The sequence below is a fragment of the Cydia amplana genome, chromosome Z, assembly GCF_948474715.1.
Source record: "Cydia amplana chromosome Z, ilCydAmpl1.1, whole genome shotgun sequence".
Lineage (NCBI taxonomy): Eukaryota > Metazoa > Arthropoda > Insecta > Lepidoptera > Tortricidae > Cydia > Cydia amplana.
The window spans coordinates 17932990-17960843 of NC_086096.1; the positions used below are offsets into that span (position 1 = coordinate 17932990).

Genomic DNA, 27854 nt, shown 5'->3' on the forward strand with positions numbered 1-27854 from the left:
AGGTAAAAGTTAACTCAATAGAAAAAATTTAAAAGTCGAAAAATTACTGTCTAGGGTTTTCTTAACTAATATTCTTATTAGTTAAGATAAGCCTTATCTTCCCTTCTTATTTTAGTTCAAGTCTCACCCAAGACAGTAATTTTTCCACTTTTAAGTTTATTCTAAGCTTAATAGCATCGATCGCGGACGTTTCTGCTTGTTAAAAGATACTTTCAGAGTTATTGACGTAAAACGTTAAAATCCGCCGTCGCAAGTTTCGCGCGGCGCCCCATATCTTTTGTTCCTTACTGTTTACTAGCTGTACGCTCTCTCTTAAGATGAAGAATTTAGGGTATACAAGCATTCATTTTGATTTGAGATACCGCTAATTGGCTTAGCAGGGCAGCATTGCTCTATAGACTGCCGAGCTGGTCATGATGGTATAATACGGCTACTGCTCATGAATTTCTATTTGTAAACAGAGCCTCGACGAATACAATGGCCGCTACGCGGCGGTGACGCAGATGGCGAATATGTTCTTCAACACAAACTTCGGCATCAACTTCATACTGTACTGCCTGAGCGGGCAGAACTTCAGGCGGGCGCTTCGTCAAACCATTCCCTGGCTGCGGAACAGGGCACGCCGCGGGGTGGCCGTCCGCCGCACAACCTCTTTCCATCCAGCCAGAGCCAGCAGTGTCTCAAGTGAGTACTAATTAAGGTGGATCTCCTTATGCGAATTTTACTTGTTTACTTTTTGTAGCAACTTCTTAGCTATATTTATAATAATATTATATTCAACGGGAGCTATTAGTAGATTGTTACACCGAGTTTCACCCAAGTTAAACACTCTACTTTTCATATCGAATGCGAGGAAACAAGGCTAGTTTGCATAATCAGTACCAAAGATAATTTTAAATACAGGCGTATTGTCAAAGTAAACTTTGTAGCCACAGTCAATTTACTGCCATCTTTCGACACATGATTATTTTTTTTAGAACGCCATTGACTTTGATCCTTATTCTTCTCAATCAAACACATCTCTGGAAATAATAACGGATCAGTTGGAAACAAATTTCGACATCCGAACTGCAAAAATGTAACGCACCAAAATTCTAACCACCAACACAATTAGTTTGCGTTGTTCTATCACAGAGTTCCCATGGCCGCCTCCTGTCTCCATCATCAGATCAGCTCCAAGTCATCATAATATTGCATTGTCATCAGATTTTCATATGTAGGTATGCATAATTTCAGCTCAATCGGAAATCAGGAAGTGGGTCAAATTTAGCTTCCAAGATTTGACCCACACGAACTAGCTCAAAAGCTTGTAAAAAGGGGTCAACTACGGAGTGAGTGAGAGAGAATGAGAACGCCATAATAAAGCTGTACACTAGTTTCCAGCTTATTATCTCTCATTCCAAGGTTAAGCCCTTAATTTGCCTGGGCTAGTCTGCAAAAAGACTGTGAGAGGTCTATCACGTATCGTATATTACAGATAATTACAGCACGTAGCCATGGCACCGCATTCCTACTGTAAATAAAATAAACCCTCCTCACTTCACAGATACGAGTGTAAAGATTTACGTAAGACCTACATTAACGAAGAGTTATTACTCTCCCGCAGGCTTGTGTCTACCGATTCGCTCAACACAACGCAATGAGACGTACTTGTGCTTAAAGTGAAAGTGTTATTGTGCTTAAACAAACGGCCGTGCCATAACAAAAAAAATAGTATCTAATCTCTATTATTTACAAAGCATCAATCCTTATCCCTTATCTTCCTCGCGTTTGTCCCGGCTCTTCGCCACGGCTCGTGGGAGCCTGTAACTAGAATATTGCTATTTCATAACAATATTCTAGTTACTGTTTATGTGTCTGCATTAGTAACTGTACGAGAAAATGCAAAACTATGTTCGACATTCTAATAAGCATTAGCAATGACAGTGGCATTATCACTACAATTGATAGTAAGTACATAGGTGCTTACGTAATAACAATGGTGTAACAATAGGCGCAGAGATATTGTAAGAAGCTCCGTGTAATCTCATATTAGTACAGGAAAGCCGTGAGAGGTCGGGATTGATCATTTATGTATAATATTTGCCGTAAATAGCCTTCCATCTGAATTCGCGGAGAACGCTCCATTTAAATATTGCGTATAAGCTCAACCTTTTGAACGAGATTAAATTTATGTTATATCATAAGATTGATTATTACATGTTATGTTCCTTATATCCTTCTAAATAGGTCAGGCAGTAGCCGCGACCTTGGGTAATACACCGATGCTTTATCTTTGAACCCATTCTCGCGGCTTCTCTGGGACGGAATACGTTTTTCGCATCTTCACGATTGCTTATAGTAGGAGATCCGGCATATATGGTCGACCTTCACCGATATGTTGACGGATGAAACTTACATATTATGAAAGAAAATATGTTCCTGAACATAAATATATGGGGTTGCATAAAGAAATATGGTCAAGGCTCTTATTAATTAATTTTTGAAAAAAAAAAAAAATGTTTTCTTCAAATTTCACCGATCTGTCTGACAAACGAAATAAGTTCCCATGGAAAGTATACAACTTGTACAACATAAATCAACTAGGTTGCCTATCTTTTTCCGGTCACTAACTGGGTCACTATTATGTGGTTGCCGTGTTTAAACAGGTGAGTTTTTATCGATAATTGCACTTATCTGTCTGACGCTTGAATTATACATCTAAATTATGGTAATTTTATTGCGAATACAGTGGCATAGGGTTGCCTGCGAAAATCCGGTCACAAATAAGGGTTGCCAGGCTTTTAAATAAAATAAGAAGGGAAGACTTTTAGCGATAACTCATAAACGGCTTCACTTATCAAGTTTGTTTTAATTTTGTTTGAATGAGTTTTTTAAGCACTATTTTTATGATTTTTTCATATTTTTTGGATCGATTTTTCAAAAGTTAGAAGGAATAACCGTTTTTGTTCTTTCTAAATTATTATTTCCGAAATAATTCACTTTATCAAAAAATGTTGTTTGCAGGTCCCTATTTATTTTTAAAGACCTATCCAACGACACCCCAAGTAATTTTATCGCTACGGTGAAACACAAATTAAACATACCCATCTAAAGTCTATTTTTTATTCGGTAGACTAAAATGACATTTCATATTATGGAATGTTATTTTATGTTCATATTATGAAATGTCATTTTAGTCTACCGAATAAAAAAATAGACTTTACATATATCTATCTGCTACTGCTAAAATCATAACTTTTGTGATAGAAACCTTACAAACTTAAAAAGAAACAATAAGTAACGGCAAACTTATCTAAAGTTTTGCCAAATGGCAGTAGATGTCAGATGTTTACACATTCATAGAATTTGTAATAACTTCTGCTACGGGTTGCCCTCGATAGTCTCTTGTTTATTTATAATCCCAGCTACACATTTTCCCGTATCTGGCCGAACATTTATGTTGAAGAAGTATAACGCGACAAAAACCACATATACTAAATGGCTTTCACAACGGAACAACGGCTAAACCAGATATACGTGGCAAAACTTTGTTGCTACATTATAATCGTGTTAATTGACCCACCGATAAAATGATATAAATACGAATAGGTATATAGCTAGGTATAGGTGTGCACCTCACGGTCACGCTTCGGAAAGTCCAATACTTAAGCGGATAGAGGGGTCGCAAAACACGATTTACTTCCCGATCGTTAGTCTTGCGTTGACGGCACATAAAATAAAACGTCCTCTTTACACTCCCGTTGCCGGTGTCGTCAAAAAACGGTCGTTTTGCTCCTATATATATTAACTTACACCAACTCGACGGCTTATCTGTATCCCAATTTCTTTAAATATTTAGGTAACCTGAGAAATATAAATACTAATTCCTTATACATATACTATAATTTTCTTAATAAACTTTCCACTAATTAATAACATAATTAATCAATCTAGACAAAATTCAATGTGTTCAATAATAGTTTACCTTTATTCTACCACAATATATTACCACAGTCAAACAAATGTAGTTTTGTGGAGCTTTGTCGTTAACAAAAAAGGTGTAACTTTTGTGTAAGAAATAACTAAAATAAATAATGCAAAAAAACGAACTATAACAAGCAAGTAATTAATATAATTGCATGTCTCTTATATTACACAACAACTATTTCATTAATATTAGTTGAAACATGTCACGAGTAAAACTTTATAACTCAAGGGTCGTGCAAACGACTGTTGTTCGTTAAATTTAAATAAAGCTTTATTCAGAGCTTAGTGCAATAATGCATTTTTTTCTTATTACTACATATTGTGGAAGTTCAGAGTAAAAATCTAATAATACTCTCACAGATTTTTTTAAGGGCCTGTTTACACATTGATTAGTGTTTACTTGTACTACATAATATGAAAACAAATAAGGCCGGATCACTCGGCGGGTCTTTACAGAGTAATACATAATTTTGTTAATTTTACGGACCCCAGAGGAAACAGGAAAATTTCACAACAATTGGATTCGACTAATCAAATGATCTCATTTGAGGATTCATCTGTTTAGCGAACTTGTGAAACTGTTTCAAGTTATTGCCGTTTAATTTTGCCAGTCATCATAATCTATTCAGCCAACTTTTGTATTCGTCTTCGATCGAGTGATCGAGCAGAACAAACTGATGTCAACTTCAACTACAAGGGAAGGTTAAGTTTTTGCCGCTAAAACATATTAAATAAACTGTTTATACGACAACGGTTTCACTCACTTGAATTTTTAGTCGCTATTGGCGACACCGTTGTCGTATAAACAGTTTAAAATATGTCTCACGAAAGTATAATATCGACATATTAAATTATATAAATTTTCTTTGGTTTTCTGATTATTTTTTTGGAAATGTTACTTTTTGTTACTAAATATTCTCCCTGAACATTATGTGATATTGAACTAGTCCAGCTTTAGCATTAATCTGTAAAAATCCGTGTTCCTGTTAAGCTATAACTCCCTAAGGAGTTATAGCTTTTTTTCACAACCCATAATTCCCGCGGTAGCAATACAGGCCTTTGTCATACAGTACATGCACCAGCATGAAATAAGATCTTTTTAAAGAAAGTGTGATGACAATTAATTTATTTTCGGTAGCATGGGTTTTTACGCTGATCCTAATTGAATTTGACACAAATGTTATTTTTCGTGAGCGTCAGGATGGTTTATAAATATTTCGTTGAAATCACTGGGGTCCACCCGCCATTCTGACACTCACCTCGAATCAACTCACTCAAATCTTCTCGGGGCAGAGGTGTAGGGTTGGAGCCGGTCTACCTAGCTTTATTTGACGTTCATAAGCGCATTGTAATTATGCCTACTTGAATAAACTATCTTTTATCTTTATCTTTATCTTTATCACCACTTTTCTACTTCTGTACATCCATGACATGAACATAGCTAGGGATACATGCACAGATGTGATAGTCAGATTTGTCTGGCGGACAAATGTGTCAATACTCAATATACAAGAGTTAGGTACGGATGATTTGTCCACAGACACATCTGTGTGAGATTTCTGCTATACATTAGCATATTTCTGCACCAGACAGACCTGATCGGGCACCTCTGAAGGTATACCCTTTGCTAAACGTTCAAATTGCCAACAGCATCATACGTGAGCAACTTCACGGAGGCGACAAGCAACTACGGCGTGTCGTCGGTGACGCCGGGCGTGCGCCGCCGCCGCCGCGATACCTTCATAACCCGCTGGACCTTTGACAACAGCCGCCGCCGCGCCCCGCCGCCGCCCCCCGAACTCGAAATGAAAGTTTTCACGCCCAACTATACGACCACCTAACACGAGTAAATGAAATGGTCTCTAACTGAGGTAACTGAAAAGTATCACATCCTTATGTCAATAAATGACTCCTTATTGCTGCAAACTGAGATAGGTCTCAACTAATGGTGGTTACACGCCGCAATTTTTTTCTTAACTAAGTTTAAAATTCTATAAAATTTAAGGAACGTTATAACGAGCTACGAGGGCTCTGAAAGTTGTTAGGTACTCCGGCTCTACTCCTGAGTATTGAATATTATTTATACCTACCATTGTAATGGAACTTTCAGTAGGTACTCATTGAAGTGGTGTAAACTCATTTAATAAAACGCATTGTGTTTTTTTCAATATTTTTTAATTCGATTTTTCGAACATAACCAACACTCGTTATCTGTTTTTGAGACTCTCTCTGCTATCATTTTTTGGTATAAATAATATTGCAACCGCGCCAGTACTGCCGGAGTAGCTAACAATTTGCAGACTGGCCTGGTCTTTGTAAATAATAGGTTAAGTTAAATGTTAATTTAAGTAATATATCACTACATCAGTGTAAATTTAATTAATTATAAGGTACGTTATATAAGTAAATAAATAACTTCTTAGTATTTTGTAAATATGAGTATATTAGTTAGTTAACTAAGTTGTAAATTACAAATTTATAATATTCAAGAACTAGTCACCACATAAAACAGATTTATGATTAGACTTCTATTATTAGTAATTGTAAGTATGTACTTGAAAAAAAAAGTCAGAATGTATGTCACTGCATAATTTTTAAGCTTTTGCACATTTTGAAGTATAAAAGTAAACAACACAATATTGGCCTAATGAAGAATGTATGGCGTAATTTAAGGCTCGGGGCTCAGTAAAAAATGGAATGTATATTGCACCCCACCCAAGATAAAGATTCACACTCACAAGATGCGTTCCCTTTTTAGATTATAACATTTATAGTGTTTTAAATTGTTTATTTCTACCTGCGTCTATATATACCAACTCGGACGCTCTTACACATTCTAATAAAACCGGACGGACAATACTTACACAACAGTGTAATAATATATCCTACATACAAAAGTGCCGATCTTTACAACACGTGTGTCTTAGGAGAGCAGTTCTCGCAGTCGTAATTAATAAGACGCAACTAATATAAGCGGTCGGGTGTCTGTGGTAAAACTACAAAATATCCCTTCTAATTATTAAACGCTTCAGAAAATACCCCATTTTGAAAGTAAGTACGCTTTGGCTACCCTATGAAGGTATGAAGGTATTTCCATTGTGCGTGATGACACGCCTGACCTGTTTTTTCGAGTTTTTGTACAAAGTGAATTTCTTTGATCTCATAATGTTATTAAGTTAAGTTTATTTTTAGTCTTAGCACAAGAAAATAATACTTTTACCCACTTATTCATAAAACTTTACGGGACTGAATTAATTAAATTATGTTTTATCGCTTACTTACAAATACATAAGTCAAAGTCCTGCTTCTACTTCTCCCTTATACACTCTCTTTGTTAGCCTTCGTTCACACATTCTTTCCACGTGTCCAAACTGGTTTAACATACCTTTCTCAATTTTTGTCACTACATCTTCGTTTAGTCCACACTTTTCCCTTATCACACTGTTCCTAATTCTAATCATGTAATCTCATACCACACACACTTCTCAATGCTCTCATTTACACTGAAAAACATGAAAGTAGAAAATATTATTAATTTCACGTCTCAACGCTTGGAGTCGTTTGCACCACATCTGCAGTATTTCTCGAGTTGTTATTATGCTGCTTTGATTGCACTTGAGGGGGTTAGCGATTAACTTTTATAAGATTCTTGCATTGAGCTTGGATACGTACCATATGTATGTACCTATAGGTACTGAGGCGAAATAACGAGCACTATGTATTTAAGTATGTATGTATATGAAAAATCTGATGATGTTTTATTAGTTTTTCATAGTGAATACGGATTTTAACCATTTCTTTTAAGCGAAAATTAAGTATTAAGATTCATGTCTAAGAGCAACGACATGGAATACCGGCGGAATATGTAAAGCAAAATAACAGCGATTATATTATACTTTGTTGTTTTCAATGCTAAGATATGTGCTAGATGGGCCTAATGTACTCAATATGCTTCATATTAGTAAGCACAAAAAGAGCTTCTTTAGCCCTGCATATAATAGCAGTTAAGATTTCGGTTACTTCTGTTTAAGGCGCAGTAAGTTCGGGTTCTTCTTGCACTCTCACTGAGCGTAAGCGCGAGCGAGATGCTGAAAGTTCGGGAGCGCGGTTTACACGTTTTTTTTAAATTATTTATGTGTTTTAAAAGTAAACAAAATAATCGCAGAGTTCCCTCAAGCATAATATTGCTCATTTTTATTCTATTATCCACCCTCCGGTTTCATTGTCAGATGAATTAATAAAAAGAACAGTTACAAATTGTTTATTCGGTTTAAGAATTGCTCAGTTGTAAGTGTTGGCACACAAATAACTGAGGCACCGCTCTTCCTTAATTGGTAATAATAACAATATTTTTCAACTAAATAGAAATTAAAAGAAATAAAATGAACACATCAGGTAATAACAAAAGTAATTACTTATAGTTTAATTTTAACCTGATGAGAAGATGGATTTGCAAGTCCATGTGTGTATGTATGTGTATGTGTGTGGTTACAGTTAAAATATGTGTTCCGTGAAGAAAGTTTTATACGGAACACTAAAAATTATTTTGAATTAAGTTTTCTGTATCGTAAGATTTCAGATAAATCGATGGTAATAAATTATTGTATTCACATTGTGTATTGTATTTTTTCTTTTTTACTTAGGATATGCAAACCCCTGTTATATACTTGATTATAGGAACTTCTCAACCTTCTCTTCTTCTGACTTACAGGTTGTAAATTCTGTCCCATATCGTAAACAAGACATTTGTATAAGCTGGCCTTCAGTGTTTGTATTATCATTTGGTTATTATAAACATTATTACAATTCTACTGACTTTATTAGAGCTAGTCATGAGACTCATGAGAATTGAGTAGGTAAGTATAGAAGCGTATTATCATAGTAAATTTACTGCCATCTTTCGACACATGATTAAAGCTTTTAGAACGCCATTTGACTTTGATACTTATTCTTTCACTGGTAAGTATATGTTAAAATTGTTAAATATCAGACGGTGTCGCCATCTACACGAGTATAGGCCAAAGGCATGCCAAAGGTATGGCGCCATCTTTTCGAGCTTAGGCAAGAAAAGATTATACTTTTCTTGATTTTCGGAGGCACGTTTTTTCCTTAGACTTTATTTACCTTATACACTTCATAAATCTTTGGTATCTATGTATAAAATGTTTGATACTTAGGGCATACTGATAATTCTTGGAACTGGCCACTTAGAAAACGAAAATTAAAAAAAACAATTATCGGGTTTGAAAAAGGAACTCTCTGGCAGTATATTACTTTTTAATTTGTGAGACTGTCATTTGTTTTTTCATCGTGATGTTGGGTTGAAATTCGTGTGTCGTTGTTGCAATGAAGTTAAGTCGTGAAAATTTTCGAAGCATGATTTTTAGGGTTCCGTAGCCAAATGGCAAAAAACGGAACCCTTATAGATTCGTCATGTCTGTCTGTCTGTCTGTCCGTCTGTCCGTCTGTCTGTCCGTCCGTATGTCACAGCCACTTTTCTCCGAAACTATAAGAACTATACTGTTGAAACTTGGTAAGTAGATGTATTCTGTAAACCGCATTAAGATTTTCACACAAAAATAGAAAAAAAAAACAATAAATTTTTGGGTTTCCCCATACTTCGAACTGAAACTCAAATTTTTTTTTTCATCAAACCCATACGTGTGGGGTATCTATGGATAGGTCTTCAAAAATGATATTGAGGTTTCTAATATCATTTTTTTCTAAACTGAATAGTTTGTGCGAGAGACACTTCCAAAGTGGTAAAATGTGTCCCCCCCCCCCCCCCCCTGTAACTTCTAAAATAAGAGAATGATAAAACTAAAAAAAATATATGATGTACATTACCATGTAAACTTCCACCGAAAATTGGTTTGAACGGGATCTAGTAAGTAGTTTTTTTTTATACGTCATAAATCGCCTAAATACGGAACCCTTCATGGGCGAGTCCGACTCGCACTTGGCCGCTTTTATTTATGATTTTAGATGTGGTTTAACTCAGCAAGAAAGTTGTCAAAGACTTCAATTAGCATTTGGTGATGAAGCCCCATCTCGTAGCTCTGTTTATTCGTGGTTTAGTGAGTTTAGACGAGGACGTGGCCATCTCCATGACGATGAACGTGAGGGCCGGCCGGCGACAGCGGTTACCGATTGTAATATTGATACTGTACGACAACTAATTGAAACTGACAAAAAAATTACCTGTCAGCAAATTCGTACTACCTTAGGCATTGGAATGAGCCAGGTTCAAAAGATACTGCAATTGCACCTTAAGGTTCGGAAACTTTGTACGCGATAAATATCGCACGATTTGACGGAAGACCAGAAAGGACTGCGTGTAGAGTGGTGCCGTAAAATGATAAAAAAATTTGACGGCGGACAATCAACGGCTGTATATAATATCGTGACAGGTGACGAAACCTGGGTTTACTGATTTGAACCAGAAAGGAAAAGTCAATCGGCGGAGTGGGTCCTTTTGAAGACTTGCCGACGAAAGTTAAAAAAAGTCGAAGCACTGGTAAGAAAATGTTTGCTTCTTTTTTCGGCAAATCAGGGCATTACACCACTATACCGCTTGAAAACCAAAAGACAGTAACTGCAGATTGGTATGTAAACACGTGCTTGCCCAGAGTGTTTGACAAAGTTCGTGAAAAGCGTCCCCGTAGCAAAATAGTCCTCCACCACGACAACGCGTCGGCACATTCCGCCAAGGTAACGAATGCATATTTGAAGGCCTCAAATGTGGAATTAATGACTCATCCGCCATATAGCCCCGACCTCGCACCATGTGATTTCTTTTTATTTCCAAAAATTAAAGATAAACTCAGAGGTTTACGATTTACAAGCCCGGAAATGGCAGTGAATGCTTTCCACGAAGCCATCGAAGAGGTCCCTAAGGAAGACTGGACCCACTGCTTTTCACAATGGTTCCAGCGAATGCAAAAGTGTGTAAATAGTGTAAATGGTGAGGGTATATACTTCGAAAAACAATAAATATGTCATAAGGATAATAAGTCGTCTCATTTATCAGAATCCAGAAACTTTCAGTATGACCCACGTATCGTACTGCATTGCCATTGTACGTAAGTAGTGTAGGTACCTATTGTTTTATAAATCGACTAAGCAAGATGAAAGATAATCAATTTATAACAAAAACCAACAAACATTAAAGCTTGTTTTATGGACAGGAGTTTCGCAAAGTGTTGCTCTAAGTTAACGATTTAAAGCACGTAGAATTGCAAAGTTTTGCGATTTCCAATTATGAGAAAGTACTTCGAGGTTGTATTGTAGAATATTTTTCTAATTCCCGCTTACCTAAATTTCAACCTTAAGTAAATTCCTTTAAGGAAGATTTGCCTGATGTGCGGAACCAGGAAGTTTCGTACCATATAATAGTGAGTACTGCCGATATACATACGTGGATAAAATCGTTATAAAACGTTTGAAGACCACTATTTTGTTAATTTATTTACCTAACGGAAATAACTAATTCGTATTTCATGAGCTACAACTAGACTAGTCGATATAGGTAGGAACCTAGCATGCATATTTATGTACATATTTGTTTCTATGAGTTTCTGATATTTCGGCATTGGTACAACTTTTTATAGTAGTTACAATGTAAACAACCGTGATAGCTTGAAATAGTATACCCTCCTATAACGCAACGCAACTTATCATTCGTTAAAATAGTTATTTAATAGGAAATCTCGGTTTTCACGTATATCTTAAATAAACTAATTTATGGAAAATAAGTATCTTCGCAAAATGTAATACAGTTCATTATCTAAACTTCAGATCAAGTATTATGTGTATTCATTTTACCTTACCTCTGTCACACTTTAACACATTGTGCCTTTTTGTATAGAATAGAATAGAATCATTAATTGCATATCACAAACCAATTATAACCACGCTGTTACGCCGTCGCCCAAATCGAATGTTTAGTTAATTTGTCATTGGTTTTTATTTGTCATTTTATTTGTTTTCTTGCATCTTGTTCTGTAGTTTCACAGTGCCTTGGTTTTTACTGAATTGTTGTGTTACTTACTTAATAAATAAATAAAGGTGGTACATATTATTGGGTTAGTTTAAGTAACGCCCTGTAAGGACACAGTAACATATACCTATACTACAGTTAACTTAAAACTACTAGCTTAACAATTTTAAACATTTACAATTTTCATTACATATTATGAGATTATTTTAATCATATTTTTTGTTAAAGTAGTCTTTTACACTATAAAAGAACTTATTAATAAGGAAGATTTTAAACTTGTTTTGGAATAATTTAGGATTTTCAAAGTTTTTCAGAAAATTCGCAAGGTTATTATACATTTTGATACACATAAAATGAGGGCTAGATGTGACAAGGTTTAATGAAGAAAAAGGCAATTCTAGTTTGTTTAAATTTCGGTTGTTTCTTCTATTGTCTATTAGTGGTGAATAAAGATTGATGTTTTCTGGCAAATTTGCTTGTTTCAAAGATTTACATCGAGGCAAGGGTGAGGATCTGGTGCTTAATAAAATAAGGTCTACACGAGTCTAGTTGATCAATATAACCAGTATTCTAATGCATCTTTTTCGTAATATAAAAATTGTCTCAACATCACAACTAAACCTAAAACGGAGTTATAACAATTACGATTTATTTGTTATTACGAGGTTATTTCTTTACAAGTTGCTGTTTAACCCCTCGATGATAGCCGAGCAAGCGAAAGATCCAAAAATTGTACCACGAGCTTAGCGAGTTGTGAGGGTCTTAAGGCACGAGGGTTAAACAAACTTTGCTACCTAGTGAATCACAAAATTTTTCACCACAACAACGCGAGGATTATACATAAGTACTAACTGTAAAACATTAGTCAAATCCAAATGAACGCTATTAAATATTTAAACCGAAATGCGTCGCAACCCATCCGTCGTTTCATATAATGAGTCAAATTCAAATACAAGCCAACACATGGCTAAGCTAAGTGCTCATAAATATATATTAAATTCACAAATACTCTTTAAGTTAGTGCCTGCATTGTGGTATGGCGAAAATTTTAGTATGACATTTACAGGGTTAGGCGGTTCCTCTCTGAATTCGTACAACTCAAACATTTGCTTTGTAGACTGGAATTCCTTACACAAGTCGTGAAGCATTGTAACGGAAGTACCTATATACATAGTACACTTAGAACTTGCCTCTGCGAGATGTTCACACAAGCGGATAATAAGTTGGTCGATTCATGGCAAAATCAGTTCGTTATTGTGGAGTCATATTTGTTACACATACCTACCTACACACCTGGACATCAACCCCGACACGTTAACTTGTGACAGTTTTCTGTTAGCTGTTTGAAGTTTGTGTATTGAAAGCAGAAATTCTCTTATTAAAGTTATTAAAAATAAAACTGACACCGCTACGTCCGCATACGTATGTAGACTGTAGGTATACGTTTCTTCATCATGGAAACGAACTCTCGACTAGATGACAAAAGACGTTGATAGTTGTTTAGAATAGTTGTCAATTTAGTTTGATTGGTAAATGTGTGCAAACCTTTATACTTTGTCGCAGCCCCGTATAAATGCCTACAGACGTCATATTTTTCCCGTAAATTCCAATGTCGTTTTGTGTATTTGTAATTTCTTTTGACCTTTTCTATTTCCAATTTTTGTTCGTAATATTTGCTACCTTATACTTAATATTATTTGAATGTATGTAGTCTGAAATTTCATGTTTAAAAAGTCTGTTGGCTCGCAAAAACAAAAACAGATGTCGAAAAGTGAGGTTAAAACCGAATGGTAAATACTAATAATAATAAGATACCACTATCATTGAATGATATATTTGACTTGGAAATTTATGAAACTATAGGGCGAGGAAAAATCTAAACTATATAAAACATTTGAAACAAACTGGCAAAGTTTTCCGTTCTTTTATCCGATACAAAAAAAAACTAGGTACTAAAATTCAGAATTCTGTAATTCAGAACTACTTACGACCGCTTGTTCCCAGGCGAAAGCCAGTGTCAAAAGTATACTTATAATTTACTGACCTTGTTTTGAAACTTAGGCCTAAAGGAGTTGTGACGGATACAGGCATAAAAAACTAAGTGATTAAGTACAGCATGATAAACATACATGGTAAATGATTTAGCGCTGAGAAGCAGACTCACCGTTGTCCGGGTCAGCGGCAGGGAGCGGGCCCACCGTGCCGAAGAAGCGCTTGTCCAGCAGTTGTAGCAGCTGCAGTGCGCTCTCGTGCACCGGCGCGCGCGGGCAGCCCGTGCACATCAGCGTCACGTTGATGATCGCCGTGTAGTGGTCGCACGGGTACTCTCTACACAACACAACAATACTAGTTGTAAATTAACGGATGAAAAGCACCCATTCCTGATGAGATGTTTTGGCGCTCGAGAGACGTGGAAGCCCTAATAGTTCGAGTCAGAATGGGTGCCTTTCACCAGAGTTAGACACTTTAGTTTTCATGTCGAATACGAGGAAAGTGAAATAGGTACGAGTAGGTACATGTGTGTTTAAAAAAACACGATTAAGTATATATGTGTACGTTATTCCTTGCCACGCGTTGCCACTTGCCATTAAAGGATATAAATCTATAGCTTCTCGAATTACTGACAAGGAATAGATCAAAACACAGTTCGTATCGGTAAACAATTATAGTACACTATCACATCAGTTCCATGATCGCAATTTAAAATTGTTTGACTACATGGACACATTTAACTGGCATTTAATTATCGAAGTCGGCCTATGGCACGTGAGGTCGACTGATTACAAAAACGGTTCAAATTAACCCCTTTGGGCGATTTTGAGTGACAATTACCCTACAATTACACACTAGCTATTGTAGGCGTTGGTTATAGGCTAATATAATTAAGACGTGATAAAATTCTAAACAAAGACAATATTGTACTAGTAATAAAAACGAATTAGGTACATCCCCTTCAATAGGAAGACTCAATGGGTCACTTCTACTTAAGAGCGCGGAGGGAAATATAAAATAGAAAGACTTTGGTGGAAATAAATTAAATTAGTCCCTTGTTGGATTCCGCTCACTTGTAGACTAATATTTGTACAAACAACAATATTAAGTTATAAACTTCAGTTTTTTAAAAGAAATACTGATTTATACTATGTACATACTTGGTTCGTATTAATTAGTGACCTAATTAAAAAAAAGTTATACCTCCCTAGGGAGTTATAGCTTTTTTTACACAATGCAAAACCCCCTCAGGATTCGCAGGAACAATATATGCTTTTGTCCTTCAGTACACCTGCATGAAATAACTAAGATCTTTTTCGAGCAAGTGTGATGGATTAAAAATAATGTACGTAAATATTCTAATAATTCTTTTCGAATATAAAACACGGTGTGATAAAAACAAAAGAATAGATTTAATTTAATGGTCTGCTTACCCGTTGAAAGAAGTGAACTATAGATCAACTAGGATAAGGGTTTGGCAGGTAAGTCTCTATTCAGTTTCCAATAGTATAGAACACACAATAATCTTAACTCCCTAAAGATTCGTCCGATCGATATATTCAAATCAAATCCCAGGAGCTGCATTGTTAGCGAAATGAGGTCTTTCTTTAGCTATCGCAAAACGATTGACAATTACATAATATCTATAGGGCTATCTATAGCATATAAATTAAGAAATACTTTTTTCAAACACATCGGCTAGTACACTTGTATACGAGTAAATTGTGTAATAATAACAGTAACATACAATATGGGTCATACACAAATTGTATCTCCCGTTTCCGAAAGCTGTGGTTGTAATTTATATTGCTTTCTCATTTGCTTTGAGGACGTACTTTACATCTTACAACTCTTCATATAGTACAATTCATAACTACATAGCTTTACGAGTAGGCGGTAAATCAAGAAATAAAGTATACCTAGTTCATTTAGAATTGGAATCAAAAAGTTGTTATTTTTAAGTAAATAATAGCTAACAAAGTTACCAATACTGAATTTTAAATAGTAATGTGTATATTTAGCTTTGAAATATGCATAAAATAATAAATAAAATCTCTATTACGTAAATAATTACGAACTTTTCCCGTTCCCATCATCTTCTGCACAAAACATTTGTCGACATTTTCGGCGTGTTGGTTCCATGTAGATTGCAACGAATTGATGTTTTGGACAATTCGACCAGTCTTGTTCAATTTTTATTTATAATTTATTGCACAGGAGTTTGCAATAGGTCGAAAATGGGGACAATTCGGAGGATTCATCTCGTGGAGTATGTAATCTACCTGATTATTAGCATATTATGCCATTTTTTCTTTTGCGTAGTGACAACTGGCTAAATTGGGACGAAATTTCACGGAACCGTGGGTTCTAATAAAGAGTAGAACTTGTTTCTGTAAGCACTTTTTTATAAAGGTCCATGGTTCGACTTTATTGTTAATGTAATAAAACTTTTCGTCTTCTAGCCGCCACTACAAATTACATATTTGCTATATCGTATGTACAAGCTTGACAATTTTGAAAAATTGCAATAGGGTACAATAGTCGAGCTCGTGTTTTAGCTCGGCGGTTCTGTTTAACGGTCCGATTTGGCTGTTTCATTGCTGATAGCTCTTATTACTACCTCTGAGGCGAATTATCTTTACAATACTACGACTTTCTTTGAATTTTCGTGATAAATCGTAATCAGACATTCCTGGATTTTGTTCAACTGGCCTTAATAGTATGTATTTTTTTTTCCATAATCTTATTACTTGTGCAGAACTTCGATTAGTTTGCATATTCCTGTCAACGGATAGAGTCTCCTTGTATCGTTTTATAACCCTACAAACATAGTTTTTAGCATCTTAAGCGACTTAAGTAGCTGTCTTCGTCCCGGACCAATAAGAATTCTTATAAGAATACGAGGTATTTGTGTCAATTTCCATGGTTATAATAAATAAATAAATATTATAGGACTTTCTTACACAAATTGACTAAGCCCCACAAGCTCAAGAAGGCTTGTGTTGTGGGTACTCAGACAACGATATATATAATATACAAATACTTAAATACATAGAAAACAACCATGACTCAGGAACAGATATCTGTGCTCATCACACAAATAAATGCCCTTACTGGGATTCGAACCCAGGACCGCAGCTTCACAGGCAGGGTCACTACCCACTAGGCCAGACCGGTCGTCAACTATAAACTTTAAAATGCATAAAACTAGCAAATTAATATATTCACCAAACAAAAATACTTGGAAGATTGGTGATTGCACTGTAATTGTCTTTTAGTATCGAAGTTCCTTATCGGACGGTACGAGGGGTGTTCAAAATATTCTCGGTATGAGAATGAAAACAAACAAGTACGAAAAGTTTGATATTTTTATTTTTCAATATACTCCCCCCCTATGTTCATACACTTAAAAGATCGATCAATTATTTTTTTTAATCCTGCATAAAAATATTTTTTATCTTTGGTGTAAAAATGCTCCTCCACTGCCGCCTTCAATGCTTCATCATCGGAAAATTTATTTCCACGCAGATCCTTTTTAAGATTGGGGAACAAAAAGAAGTCGCTGGGGGCTAAGTCCGGACTATACGGTGGGTGAGTAATAGTTTCAAACCCACATTCAACAATAGCTGCCTTGGCAATATGAGCAGTATGGACGGGGGCGTTGTCATGCAGAAGCATAACACCTTTGGTTAACTTTCCTCGCCTCTTTTCTTTGATTGCATCCTTTAATTGACGTAGAATGTTAGCGTAGTACTGTCCTGTGATATTTACACCTTTTTCTTTATAATCGATCAGTAATACTCCTTCACAATCCCAAAATATCGTGGCCATGACCTTGCCAGCTGAAGGGATGACCTTGAACTTCTTGGGATGAGCTGAACCCTTAATGTGCCACTGCATGGACTCTTGTTTACTCTCTGGGTCATAATGATGAACCCAGGTTTCATCTCCAGTAACTATTCTTTGCAGCACCCCATCAGGATTTTCACCGCACAGGTCAATAAAATCGGAACAACAAGCTACACGCATGTCTTTTTGAAGCCGAGTCAGCATTCGCGGAACCCATCTTGCACTTACTTTTGACATATTAAGATGGTCATGGATAATATCATGTACGGTACCAATAGAGAGATTGGTTACTTGTGCTATAGATTTTACCTTCACTCGACCATCTTCCAATATAAGTTTTTCCACTTTATCAATATTTTCTTGTGAAGTAGCTACTACAGGCCGGCCAGGTCTAGGGTCGTCTTCAACACTCTCCCTTCCACGTTTAAACTCGCTTGACCACTTTTGAATGGTAGATAAAGAAGGAGCAGACTCACGGTAAACACAATCCATTTCCTCTTTTATGGTTTTTTGATTTTTACCCTGTTTTGTCAAGAATTTTATCACGCATCGATGTTCTAATTTAGTTAACATTGTCAATTCCCACATGATGTTCATGTTTGTTCAGCAATTGCAGAAAAACAAAAGAACATCTCGGTTCGAATTATACTTTTTTTTAATGTCAATGAATAAACCTTAGCGGCCAGTAACGAAAGAAATTTTAGAAGAGGTTGTAAGATATCAATACCGAGAATATTTTGAACGCCCCTCGTACGGACTTGGCGGATGGGGGCTAGGCGAATAAAATTGTAAGAGTTTGCCGTCACGAGCTTCCGTCAGGACTCTTTATTAACCTATATGAACGAAGCTTTAGCGGTTACGGCTCGCGGCCATTTAAGCCTATAGTACCTATATTAGCTATATAGGTAGCCGTCTGTGAACTGATAGCTTCGAAGCCAATTAAGTGATTTACATTGTCTTTTTCCTTGAAACTCGATCGCATGTATTGTCAGCTACGTGATACAAATTATAATTAGTCGGTTAAAGATTAGACGGTTTTAAGCCAACGTCAAAAGGATCTCATTAAACTCTGGAGTCCCAGGGGCACAGAATAAATAATAGTACTAGGTACAGAAGACTCACTCTCTAACAAAACGCGTCTGTTACGATCAGCACAGATATGGCCGCTAGGTGGCGACAGCGCCACGCGCGGCTTATGGCTATTTAGTTCGTTTTTTTAGCATTAGAAAGAAGGTAAGCGATCTTGACATGTCTTTTAATTGAAATACAATAGTAAGATAGTTTATTTAAAGTAAATAATACACACTTAATACTTATGTATCTTAAAAATAAAATAACTAAAACTAAACCTAATAGAAAAAAATCCCTAAAACCTACCTTCTAAACCTAGCCCCTGCCTAGGTTTAGAAGGTAGGTTTTAGGGATTTTTTTTTTCCGAGGGCGGCAAGGTGCCCATCACGCAGGCAGTATTCCTGCGCTGTATAGCGATGGTAGCGATGGTGATAGAGACAAATGGAGACAACTGGAGGAGGCCTTCACCCTAAGAGGGGTCCTTACATAATTTAGATTAATAGATAATAGTAAATAATTTTTTAATTTAATTTTCATTATATTAACAAATGATATACCTAAGTGATAATTTAACTGTTGATAAAATAACTAATAATGAATGCATGCAAAATTATGTACTTCAAATAAGGAATTAAAAGGCTTTTTATATTTTTTATTTATTTATTTATAGCGATGGCAATCCTTTGCGCGAGAAAGCTGCCTGCGCGAGAGTCCCCTGTTGCCTCCCTTAACCGCTTACCAAGCTCCGCTTTTTAAAATCAGTAACTATTACTTATGAAAGCAGAAGAATATAAATGATCGTATTCGATTCATAATTGTTACATATTTGCCATTATTTATTTTTAAAACGTGTTTTCCAATAAAAAGACACGTTAAGATTGTTTACCTTATTTCTAATGCTAAAAAAACGAACTATAGCCACCAAAATTGGTGTGGAACGGATGTACTTTTAGCTACCTGTAGCAAAGCGACGAAATCGCGGAGTGAACCACGCCTGCCAGGGGTCTAAATTTACCAGCCAAATACGGCCTTGATTTTCAAATTTAAAATTGAATTTAGATTGTCATTTCTGACGCGATGTCACGTCCCATGGTACTCAAGGAGTTAACAGTAGAATATTATAGGTACATAGGACAAAGAGAGTTCTCTAGTGCAACATTTTTGAACATTAATTCTTCAATAGAAACATACCCACTTCACATGCAAATGCATACTGATTAGTGATTAGTTGATTACTATTGATAATGACATTAGGTATGTCGCGTGCTACTGCTACCCTAGTGCCAGAAAAACTAAACCAATATTGATCAATAAGGTGTCATTCTATTATTTTGCATGACCCGGGAAAAATACCTTGTATGTAGGTATATACATATTAAGTACCATAATTTAATTGCCTTAACTATTGTTCGCCAGACTTTACAGGTAGGTAACGAAATTTAAAATCAGCCTACGTATGTTAAAAACGTCCTTAGTAAATAAAGGTAAATCAAATAAAATAAAATACTTCGAATATTGAAGTCTAAAATTGTGTCAAGGCACTTTACAGTTGAGACCTTTTGCCCTTTTCAGACAAAAGTTTTAGCAGCCGCTGGAATTCCGTGTAGGTTCGGGTGAATTAATGTTGACGTCGCTTGCTTGAAAATACGCCCTCGTAGCACATTCACGCGTTGGTTGTCTTGCGCGCTTAAAGATTTAACGTAGAGAACGCCATAGATATCTGAGGCAGTTTTGAAACTAAAATAGAGACTACGTTATTGCTTGTCAATATTTTTAGTAAATATTTTGGTAATTTTTAATTTATTTGTTAATATTTAGTTGTCGTCCTTACAAACATACTTACCTGTTAAAAGAATATTTATCTTTACAAACTCGTAGGACCATAAAATATCTATTGGCGCAAGCAACTGTACAAAAAAAAGTGATTTCTTTTGCACATGACGAGATTCGACACACATTTTTTTTCCATGAATCTACTAATTTGAAGTTGTATCTCGAGCTAATACCTAAACAAACAAACGGTTTGTTATACTCACAACATACTACTAGCGACTGCTATCGGAATACTGTTAAGTATGGAGGCTACTCCAAAACAAATAACGTTTACTTTAGTGCAACTTTAGTATGATAAAAATCTACCACTCTACCAGATGTCGCTTTAATAAAAAGTTGAATTCGCTGTCGAAGTTTATTCGGAGGTTCAGAGATCTGCGAATAGATGCCGCTGCACAATGACAACGAATAGGGAATATTACGCAAAACTCTGCGTAGATGGCGCCACTCCCACAACAAGTCACAATCTAAGGGTCTATCGCAAACGAGAGAGTCGAAATTTTGTTATCTAACCTCTCTATCACTCTTGCATATTCGAGCGTTAAAGGGGCAGATAGCCGAGTTTCGATTTCTCGTTTCCCGGTAGGCCCTTTGTAAACAAACCGCCTTGATGTATCGATGTCAGATTTGATTGCCTGTGAAAACTTGTCAAAAACAGGTTAAGGTACAGTATGTATAAGTTGTACTGCACTCTGGCGGCAAAACATTGCAGTAATACTTCCTATTATTATCTTATTTATCTTCCTAGCGCTGTCCTGGCATTTTTGCCATGGCTCTTGAACAGTCCACAGCTGGTTTGCTATAGCTATTTGTTGTATGGCACCTTTCACTTTGTGACTATTCGCTGCCACTTGGCCCACCAGCTGATCTTTAGGTTGATTAAGACCGGGAGCCAACTCGCATTTAGCGTCGGTCGCATCAAACCCTCTGTCACCGTTAAAGCGTTCGCTAAATTTTATTGTATGGGAGCTTTCATAGTTCTCTATTGCGTGACGTTGATCGGTTTGTTAATTGTGGGTGGTGCAACTGGGCCTTAGCATAGAGAAAAAAATACATAAATTGCTCACTCCATACATCAGTTTTGGTATCAAAAAGACTATTATTTTCATAGTCTACATCTAGCATCGAGTAGCGGAACTATCAGACTATGAAAATAATAGTCTTTTTGGTACCAAAACTGTTGTATGGAGTGAGTACTCTTGTCTTACTATATTTCTCTATGGCCTTATTAGTGAGTCTTAAAATCAGGATTCCAATCGGTGAAGTTACTAGGGAAAGGTCTCAAGATTGCTAAACAAATTTTTGGTAACCGTATTGCGATCTAAAAAAGCGCTACGATTTTTCAAAAACTCTATATTCTGAACCTACGGCACCATAAACAACAAGTTTAAATAAAACGTGATTCAGAATGTACAGTGATCTGCGAAATTGCATCGAAAAATTATGAATGAATTCATTGATAAAGTCGCCATGCAATTTTACGGCTGATGGTATTTTTTTTAAAACCACGTCGGTGGCAAACAAGCACACGCCCCGCCTGATGACAAGCAGTCACCGTAGCCTATGGACGCCCGAAGAAATTGAAATGAAAATTAATAACTTTAGAAATTGTTCTTCTTCGTCGTCGTTCCGTTGAGGATCCTGACCAACAATAGAGCATTGGATTGAGGAAGGACTTGTGCTCTGTCCACAACCATGATCTTGGTTTTACTGTGGTTGATTTTCAATCCAAGTTTGATGCTTTCTGCTTCCACTTTCTTCAGCAGAAAAGCCATCTCTTCCTCGTTAGATGCTGCAATTGGACCCTAGGGTTCTAGTGGCGTTCCGAATGGCTTACATGTAGCAATAATATGCATTTGTCTTAACCAAACGTACCTGCACCCCTAGCACATGAATGGCGCGACAGTATCTCGCGGCGAGATAGACTACCCGTCTTTTTCTAACTGTGTTAATAAAAGAGGGACGGGTAGTCTATCTCGCCGCGAGATACTCTCGCGCCAATCATGTGCTAGCCCGGCTGGCACTTCATGCGGTAGCTAGCGCCATGAAATAGCAATGCGGAGCGGGCCGGTGTCGGGGTGGCATTCCAGAAGGTGCAATATTGTTCCGCAAGTACACAGGTGTTACCTACTAGTAATACGTACCTGGCACTGAATATGGTAGCGAGCGCCATGAAACAGCCGTCCGCGACGCGCGGCGGCCCCGTGAAGCACTTGTCCACCGACCAGTCGAGCAGAGGACCGATGTCGGGGTTGCAGTCTAGAAGGAGCACTATCGTCTCGCGGGCCAATTCGTAGATCTAAACAAATTGATACATTATTTAATCAAAGCACTACTTGACATCATACGATATGTACAGCATCAAATATGTAGTGTAGACACAGACAGTGACGGCCAAAGCGGCCGAATATAACGGAAAACATCCTTATTACATTTCTATGGTAAAAAAGGCTTGTTACGATATACTTGGCCACTTTCTATAATGATGGTGCCTGTACGCCATGCTCTTGTGATAATATCTCTATACATATATATGTATAGAATATTATAAATGCGAAAGTAGCTCTGTATATCCGTCTGTTACCTCTTCACGCTTAAACCGGTGAACCGATTTAGATGAAATATGGTATGGAGACAGTTTTCGTCATCTACATCATTCCACGCAGACGTAGCGGGCAGAATCTAGTATAAGCGCGAAAATAGGATATATATTTGACATTTGGCCATTTAGGGAGTGGATATTGAACTTTAGAACACTCTCAGTTCTCCAATTCCCATAAAAAAAGTAAACGGCATATAGTACAAATATATACAATGAATGTATTTTATTTGGTTGTAATACATGCCCACGTTAATGAAGGGTTAAAAGGTGCATATATACTGGTACCTACCTTATCGTTAGTGGAAGATAGCATCTCACTCAGCCAGGGATAGAGCGAGCCGTCTTCGGCCAGGGCTGTCGGCGCGAAACATGAGCCGCAGCAAACCAGTGCACTCATTGCCTGCATACAATATGTAATATTTAGTTTACTATGATTCAATTGAGAACGGTATTTTTGCACAACACATCTCATCCATGTAATTTACATCAATTAATTTTCAAAGTGTACTTATATTTTTGATGGCAAACGCGTCGTGTAAATATATTTCTTTTGTACTTAACTAAAAACTCAGGGCGTTTCAAAGCATAAAATATTGCCTAAGTAGCTTTTTACATGATTAACAAAGAAGGTTTACCTTCAAGGCGGATAGATTGAGTCGTTCATCGTTTTCCTGAGTAGGTGGTTGAGGAACGAGGGCGCCTAAATGTTTGGCGAGCGGCCCGCACCAACCCGAGAAGAGAGAAAATAAACTGCGGCACAGGTCCTTCTTCATCAATGAGCCATACATGTCCACTGTGAAACATAACACGTAATCACTCACGATACATTGAGCACGAGGTGGATCTTCAACTACATGGTATAAACTAAAGTCGCTTCCCGCTGTCTGTCTGTATGTATGCTTAGATCTTTAAAAGTACGCAACGGATTTGGATGCGGTTTTTGAAGTGAAAACTTCTTTAGCGGAAAATAATAAGATAAGATAATAGTTTTAATCTCTTTATAACGCCTTGCAAATTGCCAATGAGGCATCAATGTTATTCATGGCGCTAGAATACGAAGCGTGGACAAATTGAAATAACACTACCCATCTCTCAAACAGTCATAATACTATAACTAACTAGCCTTACGTGGAAAGCTTTTGATAAGTTCCGTGACGAAGTCGGCGAAGGTAAGTCGTTGCTCCCTGGCCGCCGGGGCATCCTTCTCGGCCTCCACCTCCAAGCACTGCCGCACGCCGTCCAGGTACTCGGTGAGCGACGAGTGCAAGCTGCCTCCTTCTAGCGCGAACGGGCTGGAATCGGGCAGGTCATGTATTGAACAGGTACTTATATACGTAAAGGCATATGCACGACAACTGCATTTCAATAGAATTCGTAATTTTTTTAAGATGCATTTAATAAATCTAATGTGTGTTTAAATAAGACTGTGATGTGAGGTCGCTAAAGCCAGCAGCGTATTTTCACGAGATAATATGCTATGAATAAGGGCGTCTGCAAAGTCGCGCGGGATTTTTATTTTGTAAATTATTATACTAAAACTTATTCCTAAATGTTGAATAACTAAACGTCCATGAATCAAGTTATAGTAGATTATGATTTAATTATAGTTATTTATTTATATATATTTAATTCAGATAACAAGATCCATACATTACAAATTAAATTAAACTAAAACTATTTCTTAAATAACTTAAATAACTAAATTAGCCTAACAGCACCTCTATTATGGTTATGTACTAACGAATTTATGGTACGTATTTTTGCCAACCCTTATTTTAAATGCAACCGCAACATCGGGGTTAGGTTATAATTTCTTATCCTAACACACAGTAGGTGCATTTCTTCTTACGCAAGCTAACAAGGTAGTGTTCTGATGAAGATAGAAGATGCTCACCTGCTAGCGAAGGTCTTGCGTTGCGCTATGAGGAGCAGCATCTTGTTGAGGTTGAGTCGCAGCGCGTCGCGCCGCCGGCGCCGCCGCATGTTCTCCTGCTTGCGGTCCACGGCCTCCCTCAGGAGAGGCACCAGCTCCTCCATCAGGTCCCTGCGTGTGTCATAAGTTATTACAATTAATACAGGCTTTTACTTATTGTCAAGTTTAAATATAGGTAGAGAAAATGATGGCTGTTAAAACCGGCAAAGGTTATATTGGATGATAGTGTGCGTATATGTATTAGTACATTACTGCAGAGGCCGTGAAGTAAGGGATTGCAGGACGAGATTGCGGTAGACGGCCGAGTCGTAGGCCGAGAAGTAATGTAAGGAGCCATAAATGAGCAACTTCATGTCTTCATTTCGTGACATTAACGCATACATTTCGGAGTATGTTTGAGAAAGTGTACGTTGCTTACTTGAGCGCGTCGGGGTTGATGTTGCCGCAGGCGGCGATGGCGGCGTCGCGCACCTCGGGCACCTCGCAGCGCGCCAGCGGCACCGCCAGCTTGTGCAGCGCGGCCGGCGCCGCCGCGCCGCGCGCCTCGCCGCCGCTGCGCTCGCTCAGCGAGTCCGGCGACGAACTGCCGCACACACGATACGTTCAATAATATACACATAATAATACAATATCAAACTAGCACTAAGCATATTGTACAATTTAATGCCCATTTTGTAATACGCTCTAATAACAAATCGGTGTTCAGTAAAATTATATTAATCTACAAATTACATATGAAATACTTACATATTTAAATATACACGCAAACATATAAATGATCATTTTCGAGTATAATACGCGTAATTGTTACACCGTGCGTTTTGGATGCAAAAACTTTAAGGCTATTTATTTAGTTCATACTACATTTAACTAATAATTATCGCTATAAAGCTCAATAAACACAAACCTGTTAAGGTATTGAAAAAAACATGTATAAATTATAAAACTTATCGTGATAACAAGCTTTGCAGATGAACGGTTTTAACAGACACAAATGGAGGTAAACGATAAAAAGACCACAAATTACTTCCTGTAATACATCCAATTATCACCAAACTTACAAATGTCATACTTTACAAATAATATCCCAATATTTACATGTCTACTGCGGGTCAGCAAGTTTTGTTTAAAACGCTGCCAGGCTATCCATTATAGTACTACTTAGTACATATACTAGGAAGCCTGCAAAGTAATAGTATTAGGAAAAGTAAACTGACAGCAGTTGGAAACATAATTTTTGGTTCAGAAGTATTTATATGTATACTAGCTGTTGCCCGCGACTTCGTACGCGTGGATTTGTATATTGGTGGTTATAAATTCTACATTAGCTTAGAACATTATGCAGCAAAAGATAGCAGTAGGGGCGGTTAATCATTTGTTAATTATTATACAACGCATGAGATTTGTCTTTCACAACCTGGCTAATACGAAGTTTCAAGCCCCTAACTGAATAAAATTGTTCTCGATATAATCTCTCTCAACCCCCAGAAGATTTTCAAGTCCACTATTTAATAAAACCTACTACCCAACTACCTATTTACGAAGTTTTATGTTCCTGGCTTTAAATAAAATTTGAACCCTCTACCAACTCTCAACCCGTTTAAACCTTTAGGGGATGAATTTTTAAAAACGCTAAAATTACTTTTCTTGTATTTTAATATTATGCCTTTATACAACGATTCAAGTCCCGCACTCAAATAAATATTTGGGTTCCATACAAATTTTCAACCCCCTTTTCACCACCTTGGGGGATGAATTATCAAAGACTCTGAAATTAGTTTTCTTTTCTCTTAATAAAATACCTTTTTACGAAGCTTCAAGTTCCTAGCTTTAAATAAAATTAAAACCTATACAAACTTTCAACCCCTTTTTCACCTCCTCGGGGGATGAATTTTTAAAAACGCTGAATAGGTTTTCTTGTTTTATAATAAAATACCTTTTTACGAAGTTTCAAGTTCCTACCTTTAAATAAAATTTGAACCCTATACAAACTTTCAACCCGTTATGGACCCTTATAGGGGATGAATTTTTAAAAACGCTAAAATTACTTTTCTTGTGTTTTAATAATGTGGCTTTATACAAAGATTTAAGTCACGCACTCTCAAAAATATTTGATCTCCATACAAATTTTCAACCCTATTTTCACCTCCTCCGGGGATTAATTTTTAAAAACGCTGAAATTAGTTTTCCTGTTTTTTAATTTAATACCTTTTTGCGAAGTTTCAAGGTCCTAGCTTAAAATAAAATTTGCACCCCAAGACAAAGTTTCATCCCCTTTTTAACCCCCTTACGGGTTGAATTTCCTAAAACGTCGTAATTACTTTTTTTAGTAATCGGCTATTATGCCTTTCTAAGAAGTTTCAAAGCATTTGTAATGGATTCAAACTTTCAACCCCTTTTTAACCCTGTTAGGGGATGAATTTTCAAAAACGCTGAAATTACTTTTCCTGTCTTATAATAATATCCTCAATTACAAAGTTTCAAGTCCCACACTCACAAAAATATTTGATCTCCATACAAACTTTCAACCCCTTTTTCACCACCTTGGGGGATGAATTTTCGAAAACGCTGAAATTAGTTTCCTTGTTTTTTAATATAATACATTT

The 27854-nt window shown here is 36.8% G+C and overlaps 1 protein-coding gene across 5 annotated transcripts in view; it reads right to left on the reverse strand.

The window, feature by feature from the left end:
* LOC134660792 (protein furry) overlaps positions 1-27854 on the reverse strand; it is a 96457-nt gene that overhangs the window by 53729 nt on the left and 14874 nt on the right. For all 5 annotated transcript variants that reach the window (XM_063516585.1, XM_063516584.1, XM_063516582.1 and 2 more), the window contains 7 exons: positions 25667-25831; positions 25210-25359; positions 24444-24607; positions 23951-24108; positions 23605-23715; positions 22858-23012; positions 14133-14296 (listed from right to left, as the gene is read on the reverse strand). In XM_063516585.1, the coding sequence (XP_063372655.1) occupies positions 14133-14296; positions 22858-23012; positions 23605-23715; positions 23951-24108; positions 24444-24607; positions 25210-25359; positions 25667-25831 (1067 nt within the window). The remainder of the gene's footprint in view (positions 1-14132; positions 14297-22857; positions 23013-23604; positions 23716-23950; positions 24109-24443; positions 24608-25209; positions 25360-25666; positions 25832-27854) is intronic.